At 52.3% G+C, this 13,507-nt stretch overlaps 2 protein-coding genes across 13 annotated transcripts in view; one reads left to right on the top strand and one right to left on the bottom strand.

The window, feature by feature from the left end:
- Window positions 1-4,867, top strand: part of WDR86 (WD repeat domain 86) — a 35,388-nt gene extending 30,521 nt beyond the window's left edge. For 5 of the 7 annotated variants that reach the window (XM_008967962.4, XM_008967963.5, XM_008967964.5 and 2 more), the window contains one exon: window positions 129-754. In XM_008967962.4, the coding sequence (XP_008966210.2) occupies window positions 129-516 (388 nt within the window). In that variant the 3' untranslated portion in view covers window positions 517-754. Of the gene's footprint in view, window positions 1-128; window positions 755-1,354; window positions 1,480-4,730 lie in introns of those variants that run through there. The other 2 variants (XR_008626105.3, XM_055115539.2) reach the window with 1 other exon arrangement.
- Window positions 3,428-13,507, bottom strand: part of NUB1 (negative regulator of ubiquitin like proteins 1) — a 37,092-nt gene continuing 27,012 nt past the window's right edge. For all 6 annotated transcript variants that reach the window (XM_003815087.3, XM_008967965.4, XM_034965276.3 and 3 more), the window contains 5 exons: window positions 12,989-13,141; window positions 7,632-7,778; window positions 5,935-6,030; window positions 5,067-5,244; window positions 3,428-4,831 (listed from right to left, as the gene is read on the bottom strand). In XM_003815087.3, coding sequence (XP_003815135.2) covers window positions 4,653-4,831; window positions 5,067-5,244; window positions 5,935-6,030; window positions 7,632-7,778; window positions 12,989-13,141 — 753 coding nt within the window. In that variant the 3' untranslated portion in view covers window positions 3,428-4,652. The remainder of the gene's footprint in view (window positions 4,832-5,066; window positions 5,245-5,934; window positions 6,031-7,631; window positions 7,779-12,988; window positions 13,142-13,507) is intronic.

Here is a 13,507-nt window from a genome sequence, read left to right as displayed (position 1 = left end):
GGTCCCTCTGCCCTTCTCGGGGCCGCCGCCCGTGGGAGGGAAGGTGCCCCGCCCCGATCCATCCACGCCGGCAGCGGCGTCCTCCCCGCCTACCGCGTCACCGGTGACGCCCGCCCCTGCGCCCGCAGGTGCACGGCCAGGTGCTCTACACCGCCTCGCACGACGGCGCCCTGCGCCTCTGGGACGTGCGCGGGCTCCGAGGTGCCCCGCGACCCCCTCCGCCCACGCGCAGCCTCTCGCGGCTCTTCAGCAACAAGGTGGGCTGTGCCGCCGCGCCCCTGCAGCCGGCCTGATCCCGCGGGGCCCCTGCAGACGCCAGCCCAGACACCCAGCGGCTCCCAGAGCGCCCCGCCCTGCTACCCGCGGTGGTGGCGCCGGATGGCCGGCGAGGGGCGAGGAGCGAGGAAGCCCGGGCGGGAGGAGAGCCCGGCGCAGGCGTCTGGTTTTTCTTTGGTGGCCAGGAGGCGCTGGGAGCGGGAGTGCTCGCCCTGGGGACCGCCCCCTTTTCCCTTTTAGGGTGGCTCCTGTCCTCCCTCCCCATCCCTGACCTGGCGAAAGGCCTAGTCCTGGGGACCCTCCCACCTCAGGGGCTGCAGGCGGACTGCCCCAGCTCCCCCAGCCCCACGAAACTGGGCCTTTCCTGCTGAGAGGAAGTGACTTTTTACAGAAGCCACTGAACCTGGTTATTTTGGCAAATCGTCCGTCTCGAGGGCCTTGGGGGGAACTGAAATATACAGCCTGAAAGTTAAAAGTGCTCCTGTGTCCTCTTTTTGTTTTGCAAACTGAGTCTCAGCTTCTTTTTGGAGCTTGGGATTCCAGGAACCCAGGGCGGCGGGCCTCCTGCCCTCTGCCTCTCACAACCGGCCTGGGCAGCCTTGGGGGTGACTTGTGGGTGCACTGCGGGGCTGCCGCCAGTGTCACTGGTGCAGGAAGTGGATGGGGAAGAGGCCAGGGAGCAAGGGAGGAGCTCTTTAGCCTGTGCAGGTGACAGCGGGGACCCTGCTTGGGAGCAGGGTCATTTTCTGGCATGTCATTTTCTGGCATGAATCTAGGAAGTCCGTTCAGGGCCTGGAGTGGAAGGAGGGACGGAGGCGGGCAGCAGCCCCACCCCGGGCTCGTGCACAGGAGCCAGGGCAGCGCCTGGTGCTGGAAGGCGCAACACACACGCCAGAGCCACCGGGCACCCAAGGGGAGCCCTGTGCCCAGGGGCTCGAGGGGCCAGTGGGACTCAGTCTGCCGAGGGGCCCTGCAGGAGACCCCTCAGCACCCCTCACAGCACCTGAGCGGGGTGCTCTTCAGTCCCTTGATGGTGCCACTTTCTGCATCCATGTGCCCCGGTTGGCCCGGGTGCCAGGAGAGAAGCTGCAGGTGACAGTGTCTGCCGTGGAGAGCTCATCATCTCGCTGCAGAGAGAAGCATCTGCTGCAGGAGCAGCCCCTTCAAGTGGAGCAGCCCCTTCAAGTGGAGCAGCCCTTTCAGGTAGAGCAGCATGCGCTTCATAGTCTTAATGCAGAAGATACTTCATCAGAGACGGCCGGGGCGCCAGGGATCACCTGCTAGGTGATGGGCGGGTCCGCCCTCGGGCACGGATGAACAGGTAGGGATTGCACTGTGGGCAGTAGGAAGGAAAGGACGCAGGCGCTGTAACTCCTCTAGGCCAAACCTCCAAACCCTGGGAACCAAAGTGCCCCCGACCCCCACCCCAGGAAAATGGGCCTGTTGGGAGGCAAGCAGATCGGTGCAGGAGAACCCGCAGAAACGGCACCATGCACTGTTCTCTGGGTGAGACTTAAGCACACACAGACCTGGGGGGTGGCCAGGTCTTGCTGCGTCCCGGAGCCATTGGGGCCTGTGGCTGCCACAAGGGGCGTACCTGCCAGAGAGGAGCTTTCCATCGTGCTGAAGGGACGGTTCCGGTGGCGCAGGCCAGAGAACCGCCTTGAGTGCTGCCTGCGGGCAGTGCTGCCGGCCGGCCCTGAGCCTGCACAGACGTTCACACTGACTCCTGCTTGCCGAAGACACTGCTGCTTGGTGATGCTGCGCTCTGGCCTGAGCAGCCCCTCACTGACACGTCAGCTCCAGTCCCCACCTTATCTCCCCACCTTATCTCCCCACAGCAGAGAATGGAGCATGCATCAAGCCATCCAGAGAAACCCAGTGGGGCATGGACCCAAAACACGGGCGCTGCACTCACTTTGCATTTTTATAGCAACACACATTGGGGTAATTTCTACTTCCATCGCACAGAGAGCTTTGCGAGATGTTGAGGACATAAAGATGGCCAGATGTCCATTTTCTCTCGGTTTCTGAGAGCCTGAGAGACACGGTGAGTGAGAGAGTCTGATCCCCTGAACCCAGGCCTGGTTCTCTTCCAGCCACACCACTGTCGCCTTGCTATGAATGAAGAAACAAGGTGTCTGCTTTTGATAAATTGACTGAGTTGGCTAAGGGAGGAAGGACAGGAGCTACCCATAGGACATATGGGCAGGAACACAAGGACAGGGTAAGGCCGTGATCAGCATCAAGGACACCTGACCAGTTGTGCACACCATTGTGCTGGCATGGGCTGCCCTCACCTGCCTGCTACACACCCATGCCCACTCCTGCTCCTGTAATGGCATCCAACCTCCCCGCTGTGATCAGCAATCATACCATCCGCCCCCATTCTTCTCTCCCCACAACCCACACCTTCTGGCAGCCCATGAACATGTCACACTCAGACTGTCCTGCCCCAAATACTATCTTGTTTGTCCCACATCTGGAATGTGCTTTTTCCTCTGACTCCCCAAGGAGAACCCTCCCAGGCCCCCTCCTCTGCAGCAGCCTCTCCTCCAACCTCAGCACCGTCCTGCCCCCTCCTCTACCGCCTGTCCGGTGGAGCAGGCCCGGCCCAAGTCTCCATGCCTGGAGGGCAGCCCATTCTGGACATAGCGCATGCCCAGAACTGCCTCCACAGCCGGCTTCCTCTGCGGCTCTCTCTTCACAAGACACGGAAGAGTTTTGGGGCCTGCTGGTGTGGCATTGCTTCTATGATGGCTAAAAACAGCTGGGAAGCTAGAAGACATGCCTAAACCAAGCTCAGGACAGCGACTTGTTAGCCAAAAGCTTAAATTCAGGCCCCAAATCCAAGTGTGGCATTGTGTCAAATGAGGCTGAGACTCCGTGTCACCTCAGCTCACCAGGCACTTCTGAGGCAAACCCTGACAGGTGCATTTCAGTCCCCTGCCCAGGATGCACCCCAGCCCCGCTTGGCATGTGGCATCTTTCATAGCAGATGCCCTCTGCTTCTGAGATCATCCTTCCATCTCCTCACAAAACTCAGTGGAAACAGACATCCTGCAATCAAAATGAAGAGCTAGTCACCCAGACACTTTCAACACCTACAGCTGGGGAGGCTGAGTAAATTAATGCAAAATTAGGGTGACAATTTTTGAATATATTTCCCACCTTTTATTTCCATCGGTATCATCCGTTTAAAAAGAATGACAAGAAGATTCCCATCAGTCCAAACTGGACCACCCACACTTTGAAAAAGTTGGAGCATTTCAGCCGGCTCCGCATGATCCATCCTGTCTTCAGCCAGTGCCTTCTGGAAGGGAGGGAAAGTCTTGGATGCACCTGGCACTCAATCCACTCGGCACCTGGCTGCTGCTGCGGTCCTGGGGCTGGAAGGAACTCCCACTGGGCACACATCTACAGAGGAGTGCGTGGCGCAGTGAGGACGGTTACTGCTGGAGCCGACACACAGCGAACTACATACTTTTAGAAAGAGCCTCTGTCACATGGCTGGAACAACAACAACAAAAAAAACCCCACAAAAAACCTGGAGAAAATATATCTAAATCTCTGATAGGTCTCTTAGCTAGCAGTGAGTTCAGTATGACAGCACAGTCTAAAAATATTAATTAAAAATAAATTGCTTTGGTTAGCATTTAAACCTTTCCCATTCAATAAAAGATTTCTGTAATGAGGAATGCTGAATATATATAAAGCCTGACACTCAATCTTGAATTTTGGGGGCGTATTTTACTGAACTAAGAGCATAAAACACTGGCGTCCCAGGCTGAAGGCATTTGCTGCGACCTGGTGTGGCCCCCAAGGCCAGTGCCTCATCGTTATGCCCCACAGCACTTGGAAGGAAGACTTACTTAAAGGACGATTTGAGGGGCGGGGAAAGGGTGGCACAGGAACCCATGGGGCACCCTGGCAGAGATGGCAGCGTGGGAAGCAGGAAGGTCATGGGCAGTGGGTGCAGGAGGTAGGCAAGCTGGGCAGATGGAGCCACAGCTGGAGAGGAAGTGGTCGGGACACCCTTCCCAGGACCCTGCCCTGGACACCTTCCCCAGGACCCCTGTTCCACAGGACCCCTGTTCCTTCCTGTTTCGGGGTAAAACACCAAGCTGGGGAAGGGGTTAGGGACGCAGACCTGGGAGGCAGATGGAACGGCCTGCGCCAGGCCAGAGGAAGCTTCTTCCCCGAGACCACGCATGAAGGCCCTGGGACCCCTCCTGGACTTGTCCCCTGCCCACCCCCTCCTACACCCAAAGAGGACTTGCAATTCAGATAAAAGGTAAGAACAGAAAGAGCTGCATTAGCCTTTTCATAATGATAGCATTTATAAGCAGAAAATTAGCGCTATTTCTGTTCATTATTTAGTTTTTCTTTGTTGCTGACTTCCTATTTTCTACATAGGATAGGTACTCTGCAATAATAATTTCTTCGTCTTCCAGAGTTGAGTCAAGATAGTCTTCCTCATGCTCTGGAATGTCTTCCAGTATCTCATTGACGGCCTCTGTCTCCATGTCTTCGTCTGTTGAGGCACTAGAGGTTCCTACAATAAAATACCGCAGGAGTAAGTGAATTATGTGAGGATTGTCCTGGGGACACTGCACGACCACAGTCAACCTCAGACTGTGCCTCTTGCTGGCCACACTGTCCAGGTGGCCGGCCCGGTGACGTCAGGGGACGCCCCCTCAGTCTCCACATCTGCCGTGGCTTAGGGCCACATCTGTTGGCTTCTGAAGACACTTTGCTCTCAATGTGGCCCTCAGAGACCTCAGACCTACCTGCGGAGTCAGAAGGGGATGTGGCTGGCGGGGACAAAGAGTCTTCTGGCGACAGCGGCAGCTCGGGAGGCAGGCTTCCTCCGTTGTGAGCAAGGGTCTGGGCGGCCAGCTGGACGTTGCCTCTGAACACTCTCAGCGCAGCTTCGGCCACAAGTGCATCAAAACCCATGTACACCAACTAGGGGAGAGTGCAGGGGTCACAGCATCGGCCCCTGGCGCCTCTTCTGCCACCCCCGTCACCCACACGGGCGGACAGCCGACTCTCATGTTTAAGAGCTCCCGGCGTGCGCACCATGGCCCTTTGTGCACAAGTCATGCTTCTGTGCAATGTGAGCGTGGAGCAACCTGGAAGGGGGCTTGGAAGACTCGAGTCGGGTGCATCAGGGAGCAGCCATCTCAGGACAGGCAGTGACCTCGGGCTGAGAGCAGGGCGCCACACCAGCCTCACCACGAGCACCGCGAGGTCAGTGGCCACAGCATACAGGCATGCTAACGCGTGTAGGGGGACAAATGTGGACAGAGCTGTCACTTGGGATACAAAGCTGGATGGGTTTCACAGGTCACAGTGCCATCCTTTTAGGTCACAGGCAGAGAAATGGGGCTGATGCAAACAGTGGTGCATAGACAAAGGCGGCAAACCTAAAAAGAACTTCCTGACACTTCCCCAGTTTTCCTGCTTTCCAAGGAGGCCTCCCCTGCCCTCTGTTACTGCGTGGGTGGCCTCTGAGGTGGGCAGGTTACACCTGGAGCCTGGGAGCCAAGGTTTCAGCATGGACTCCCCCAGTCCTGCTGCCTGATTCACCCGGGTTACCCCAAGCAACCCCACCCGAGGCTGTCCAAGCTGAGGGCACAAAGGCCTGCCACTCACTTGGTCAATGTTTTCCTGGGAAGGACTTTCTTGATGGTTGTCGGTTTCAGGATTGGAATCATTTAACCACCACATCTGAGGATTGCTGAGCAGAATCTAAAACACACAGGAACACCCTTTACCCATCACTAAGAACTCTTCACACATTCAGACAGGCACTGCACCCTGCCATGTGCTAGGCAGACCCCGCCGTCCTCTGCTGCTATGAGGCAGAGAAAGGGGCTCCCACCCAGGCTGGTGTTCACAGAAGGCTTCCAGCCAGAGACCAGGACAGCTGGGGTTTGAAGGAGGAGCAAGACTAGTCAGGGAAAAGATCCCTTCTGTTAGAGCAGGAAGGGATGGAGAGCGGGTGGAAGCAGCATCCAAGAAAACAGGTTTTGTCAGAGCTACAGGCAGAAAGGTCTCTTAAGCAGCTCAGGGCTGCCTGATTGATCTTTGAAAGCGTCATGCCCTCTAGACTTAAAATGTCAGGCAGGTAGTAGGGTTATTTTGACCCTTGATTTCTTCATCACACAATACTTAATCTTCAAAGACCCTGTGGAGACTTTCCTTTCCAACACTCAGTACTTCCATGTTGACTGGAAGTATTTTTGTGCCACTCGTATAATTCACATCTATTTTGAGACCCATCAGTCCCTTCGGATATTCAGAATTTCCCACCTCTTAATATTTCTCCAACACAAAAAAAAACAAACTAGATATTCAAATAAAAATTTAAAATTTAACATATATGTTAAATATACATGTACATAGTAATAAAAGTACTGACTTGTGGAGCCTTCCGGGGAACAGGGCAGGGATAAGAGGCAAAGGCAGGGTGGACCCCCCGTGCCTGCTGCACCCACACCCGCCTCAGCAGGGCAAACGAGGACACCTGCCCTGCACCCCACCCCCTCCAACCCCATCTCTGTCCCCCCAGCCCCGCCCCCAGCACGTGCACAACCTAAGCCAGCTCCTACCACTCCGCTTCCTGCCCGCCGTGTTGCCCCAGCATCTCTCTGGACTGCTGCCTCCACACAGCCAGCCCCCCTGCCTCCTGTGCACCCCCTCGGGACCCCCCACCACGTGTGCTCTGAGTTTGTCTCTCACTGACCTGCGGGGCCGAGAGGGCAGAGGGTGGTTCCATGCCAAGCTGCTGAGACGCAGCACAGCACCTGCCCTACTGAGGATTCGATATGCTTCTCCAACACAGGGAAGGAAGTGGCCCAGGTAAAGTCACTGCTGTCTGGATCCCAACCTGCTGTCACTCCTGAGGGGTTCTTTGAAAAGCTCCCCCTTTGCCAACATGTACTATGGACTAAATAAATAAAACTAGATACTTACTTACATTTAAAATTTTAATGCCAAACAATTATTATACTACAAGTTGAATTCCCATTCCCTTTTTTCTGCTGTGGAAACTGCCTGTTTCACTAAACTCTGCTGCACACAGAAACCCTACACAAAGTCCTGGCCTGTGGACTGTGCTGGTGTGGACAGGCACCACGTTTTGGAGCCAGGCCTGGGCCAGGCACTGAGCATGGGGCCTCACGTGGCCTGTGTCTGGGCTGGAGCCCAGGAGAAACCTGCCCTTCAGATCCGGATGACGGGGCAGCCCATAGGAGTGAGCCCAGGAGGATGCTGGAGAGCCATGGAGGGAGCTCTGGGCAGGACCCACTGCTCAGGGACAAGGCCAGAGGCCCCGAGGGAGCTGCTACCTTCAGGGCCTCATCCAAGTTCCCGCTGGCTGCGTGGAGTGCCTGCTGGGCCGCGTGCGTGGAGTAACCCATCCCTTTCAGAAACCTGATGTTCTCCAGGCGGCGTCTTTTCTTCTCTTTTTCCTCCTTCCTTATTTGGGCCAGTTCCTTTAGGAAAACAGCAAAGTCCCATCCCAAGTTAGGGACTGAGATTTCACAGCCTCTCAGTCTGCGCTCTGCAGGATTCTCCGCATTTCCAGGCAAAGCCAAAAAACCAAAGCAAAGCACAGGGGGCCCTCTTTCCACCTCTCCTCACCCAGCCAAATGGCAGAGGTGCCACAGAGGCAGAGGGGTGGTGGAAGTGCTGCTTCTGAGGGCAGGCAGTGGAAGTGAGATGCCCATGGGGCAGGAAGGAGGTGCCTCGCCAGCCCCACCGTCCACCATCTGGCATCAGGATGGGCTGCTCACCAACCCAGCACTCCCACTGCAGAGGTCACGGGTGTGAGGTGCATGGATTCTCTTCTAGGAACCGGGTAGGAGAGCTTCTGCACGCGGTGGGAAGGCCTTCCAGCCTTCGATGAATCGCCCAGGGACTCAAGTTAAAATGTGATGTGGAATCAGGGGCTCCTGGGCAATGCCAAGGCTGGTGACCCACCCCCCACAGCCTGCGGAGCAAGGACTCCAGGGCCTTCTGAGGCCTGTCATTCCATTCGGAACCCACAGAATGCCCAGGGACAAAGGTCATCTAACCTCTTGGTTCTCAACCCTGTTTCTCAGAGTTGCCTGCTATTGCTGCAGGAGCACAGGACGGCTGCAGAGGGTTCTAGTCTCTTCACCTCTCCCACCCAGGGCCAATCAGGAGAGTTCCCAATTTATTTTGTAAACTAGTATCCCCATAAAAATGTCATTTAAAAAGGGGATTTTGCTGCTTAAAAACAACAACAACAAAGCAAGTTTGAAAACCAGGAATTTAATCCAACCTCATTATTTTCCCAACAAGGAGACAGAAAGCTTTCAGCAAAGTTAAGTGACTTGCTACATTCTCCCAGGGAGCCCAGCCCCACCATCAGCAGCAGCGAGGACGGGGGAGAAAACAGACTCCTTCCTTCCAGAGACCTGATCCTGCCTCCTGCCCAGCCCAGGCAACAGGCGCCTCCCTGCATTTTCCCCACAGCAGGAAAGCGGCCTCATCTCTTAGGAAAACAAAAGCATCATCATCGTGGAACCAGACTCCACAGGCCTCACAGTAGGAGCAGGCAGAACAGAGTGGCTGCTGGAAACATCTCCAGGGATGAAGACACCTGTAGACTCATGGCCTGTCTCTATCACAGGAGAACCTCCTGGTGTGGCCCTGGAGTGCCCACAGCGCCAGCTCCCTTTACTTCCCCTTCAGCTGCACCAGGCCTGTCTCATGCCCCCATTACGTGCCCTACCTCTCAGTGGCCAGTCTCCCCCAGCTCCAGCCCCGCTGCACAGGGCAGTAGGCTCCGTCATTCCAGTCACCTACCTGAAAGCCCGCAGCAGCTCCTGACCACCTCCCCACACTGAGGCACCAGCTCCTTATTCTGCTACTCAGGGCCCCCACTCCCTGGCCCCAACAATGCTTCGAAACTGACCTTATCCTGCCACACCACCCCAACCACACACGCCAGCAGGAGTCGTTCATACCACTCACATTTGCACTTTTATTTACGCATATACTCCACGTAAAATGCCTTTACTGGCCCCATCCTCTGCTTTCAATACAGTTTCTTCCATTTATATTCCAAAAGGCTAAGAAGCGCACCTAACATCCAAGCGCAGAGAAGGATGCTCCAGCCAGCGGACCTGGGCATTACCTAACACAGACCTCACACCAACTGGGAGCTTCAAAGAATACTTCCTTTCATTACAAATGTCTTAGTCTCTTTCCTTTTAATCATGTAAACACATGTGAGAACACTGTTTTCTGAAATTTCTCTTTATACTAAGATGAGTTAGAAAGATAAAGTAGATCAAATCAATGACAGTGAGTACTGCACTGAAGTGGCTACAGTTAAGTAGAATCAGATCTCAAGAGAGAGGCATTGTATGGTCACAACAAGCCGGGATGACCTCTTAGGAAGGCTGCCTCTCACGGCCTGGCCATACTGAAGCATGATCTGTGAGCTCCGTTTCTACAGCTGTTGCTTTTTCTCAGATGAGAAACTGGTCTGTACTCAGGGCCATATTGCACAAAAAATATAAACTTTTAATAATTATGTATTAAAGGCTGGGTGCAGTGGCTCACACCTGTAATCCCAGCACCTTGGGAGGCCAAGGTGGGAGGATTGCTTGAACCCAGGAGTTTTGAGACTGGCCTGGGCAACATGGTGAGACCCCATTTCTACAAAAAAATAAAAAAATAAAAATCAGCCAAGAGCTCTTGGCAGGAGGATCATTGGAGCCCAGGAAATCAAGATTGCAGTGAGCCATAATCACGCCACTGCCCTCCAGCCTGGACAAGAGAGCAAGGCTCTGTCTCAAACAAAAACATGAACGAATTGTTTTACATTCAGCTCAGTCAGATGCTCATACCTAGAACGTTGGAACTCCGAGGGCAGCAGATTTCTCTTGTTCATCTAAAGCTCCGATAGGAGCTCACTTTCTGTGGGACATTGTTTTTGTCTTTCCAGCACCCATTCTACCCCTCCCTGAGGTGTGGGAGGCTGCTCCAGCTCCCCAGGTGGCCCCTGAATGGGCTAAGGTGGCAACCCTCTATCTCTTGCCACAGGCCTGAGCCAGTCTTGGCGTTCCTCCAGCCTCAGTGACAGGTTCAAGGCTGCCCAATCACAAGAAGCTCAGGATTTTCCCTGAGGATTCTGGGACAGAGATTATGGCCCTTGTTGTGACTGGATGACACTGATGACATGGGGTGGGGGGGTGGGGGTAAAGAGACAGACCTCAGGTCCTCAGTGACATCAGTAAGCCACTGAATGAATCACCTAACCCTGAGACCTATCCTACTTCTGGACTTTTTACAAGTAAACGGCCAATAAATCCCACCACATCCCTTGTTTTGATGTTTAGGCCATTTTGGGTTTTTTGTTGTTGTTGCTTTCATCCAAAAGCATCGTAACTAACAACATCCGTTGGGTGGAAGAGGGAGAAGGATCAACTGCACTATATACACTGGTTTTTTTATTTGCATTTTCTCCAAGGGCTTTTAACTTCAGAAATGCACAAGTGATATGACTCCACTATACTTTAAAAGACCACCTCTGAGCAACAGCTCTTCCCATGTGCAAGATGAGAAGTACCTGTCCTGTGGCCTCTCGGCTGGTCACAGGCAGAAGTGAATGACATGAGTGTGACAATGTTTTATGAACTATAGTCTTATACAGTGATGAGAACTGTTTTCCAAATGATCTCATTTTAAAACACTAGCTTTCCAGATGCTAATAAAATCTTACTTCATTCTCAGTAAACTATCGCAAGAACAAAAAACCAAACACCGCATATTCTCACTCACAGGTGGGAATTGAACAATGAGAACACGTGGACACAGGAAGGGGGACATCACACTCTGGGGACTGTTGTGGGGTGGGGGGAGGGGGGAGGGATAGCTTTAGGAGATATACCTAATGCTAAATGACGAGTTAATGGGTGCAGCACACCAGCATGGCACATGTATATATATGTAACTAACCTGCACATTGTGCACATGTACCCTAAAACTTAAAAGTATAATAATAATAAAATAAAATTAAAGGAAAAAATAAATAAAAATAAAAATAATAAAATCTTACTGGTAGTGGAGTAATAGTAAAGCAACAAATCAGTATCAGCAATGTTCATTTTTCTGTTAGTACTGAATTAGACCATGTAAAACTCAAACACACAGAACTCAACTTTTCAGCTGGTCGCAGTGGCTCACACCTGTGATCCCAGCACTTTGGGAGGCCAAGGCGGGAGGATCACTTGAGGTCAGGAGTTCGAGACCAGCCTGGCCAAATTGGTAAAACCCCATCTCTACTAAAAATACAAAAAGTAAAGCTGGGCATGGTGGTGGGCACCTGTAATTCCAGCTACTTAGAAGGCTAAGGCAGAAGAATCACTTGAACCTGGGAGGCAGAGGTTGCAGTGATCACGCCACTGCACTCCAGCCTGGGTGACAGAGTGAGACTCTGGAATAAAAAAAAAAAAAAAAGAACTCAGCTTTTCAAAGTCTCTGCCTTTACCTACTCATTGACTTCTATAGCAAGACCCAAAGGACCACGATTGGACTAGGCAAGAGAGAAAGGTAACGACCACAGCTGGTGTTGTAAAAGGAGAAACCCTGTGACTGCTCACCACGGAATGAACCCATGAATCCACTCCCTCTCTGGCATCAGGTAGGCAAACAACCACGGGGCTTTCCTGCTCCCATCCAAATACCCCTGAGGCTGCTTTTTTCCTTCAGGATTATCCTAGTGTTTAGCAAAAAGGGAAACGAGGTAACATACATGTGAAGATTCTAGAGACTTCTATGGCTGGAGTTTACAGCTAGAAAGGACCTGTGAGATAATCTAGTACCAACTTCTTGTTTTGGCAAGAAGAAAAATGGCTCTCCTGCTAATATTCCACCATGACCGCCCTCTAGACCTCAGTTCTTTCACTGCAGAACATATTGGATAGAATAAGGATGCTTCCAACTCCAAAATTCTAAGGTTTTCTTTAATGTACTTAATTGTTTCAAATGATTATAGTTTTTTAACCTGTGCTTTCATAATATAATACAACTTGTTTCTATGATTTGACTTATGTTTCTAGGCAAGGATGCAATCCCCAACTTTAATAATGACCTCATGAAAAAACAATTTTGTTTTTAAAATGACTTCCAGAAATACACTATGGTGTTAAAGAAAGAGAGAGAGGGGACTCTTTGCCACCACAGCAGGAAACAAAACTAAGGAGACTGCAGCATGTGAAAAATGATCCAATTGAAAAAGACAAGTTTCGGCCAGGCGCGGTGGCTCACACCTGTAATCCCAGGACTTTGGGAAACTGAGGTGGGTGCATCACTTGAGGTCAGGAGTTTGAGAACAGCCTGGCCAACATGGTGAAACCCCATCTTTACTAAAAATACAAAAATTAGCCAGGTGTGGTGGCACACACCTGTAATCCCAGCTACTCAGGAGGCTGAGGCATGAGAATTGCTTGAACCCGGGAGGCAGAGCTTGCAGTGAGCCAAGATCGCGCCACTGCACTCCAGCCTGGATGACAAAGTGAGACTCTGTCTCAAGAAAAAAAAAAGGACAAGTTTCTCCTTCCTTCCCAATCTGGAGTAATAAAGAGTTCCTGGTTATTAACACTCCTGTGGGATTATCTTTTTTTGTTCTTTCATACCCAAGAGAGCTAGGGCATGTGAAAGTGGGTACCTCTCTGCGGTTGGTAATATGAGTGGCCGCATGATCCACGTTCCCATCACACGCCCTCAGGCCAAGCCGGGCTTCCTGGGCAGTAAACCCCAACTGCAACAAATTGTCCACTTTTGATGGATCAATATATAGCTCTTTAAAGAGCTGACGTGCCTAGAGACAGGGAAATGTAAGAATCATGTAACCACGGCAATACTTAAAGCTTAATACAAAGTGAAAGCCTAAAAGAAATTAGATTGTATCCAATGTGAATTAAAGGGCATCAGATTTTGGATAAAATCTCTAAACTAGGCCTGTTATTAACAAGTACAAATGGAAACAGACCAACACTATCTCTACTCACATAACAGCCACAGCACAACACGAGGTAAGAGGCTGGGTGTTGCAGAAGTGACTGGTAACCACTTTGTTTTTGCAACAAAAGCCCCCGAATTTCAGCTGTGCACGTGGCATTTCTCACCCTCCCTTGCAGCTGGGTGTAGCCAGGTAGTGAAGTCGAGGTCAATGGCATGCAGCCAC

This window comes from Pan paniscus, chromosome 6, assembly GCF_029289425.2.
Source record: "Pan paniscus chromosome 6, NHGRI_mPanPan1-v2.0_pri, whole genome shotgun sequence".
Lineage (NCBI taxonomy): Eukaryota > Metazoa > Chordata > Mammalia > Primates > Hominidae > Pan > Pan paniscus.
This window is presented reverse-complemented; position numbering and strand designations above follow the sequence as displayed.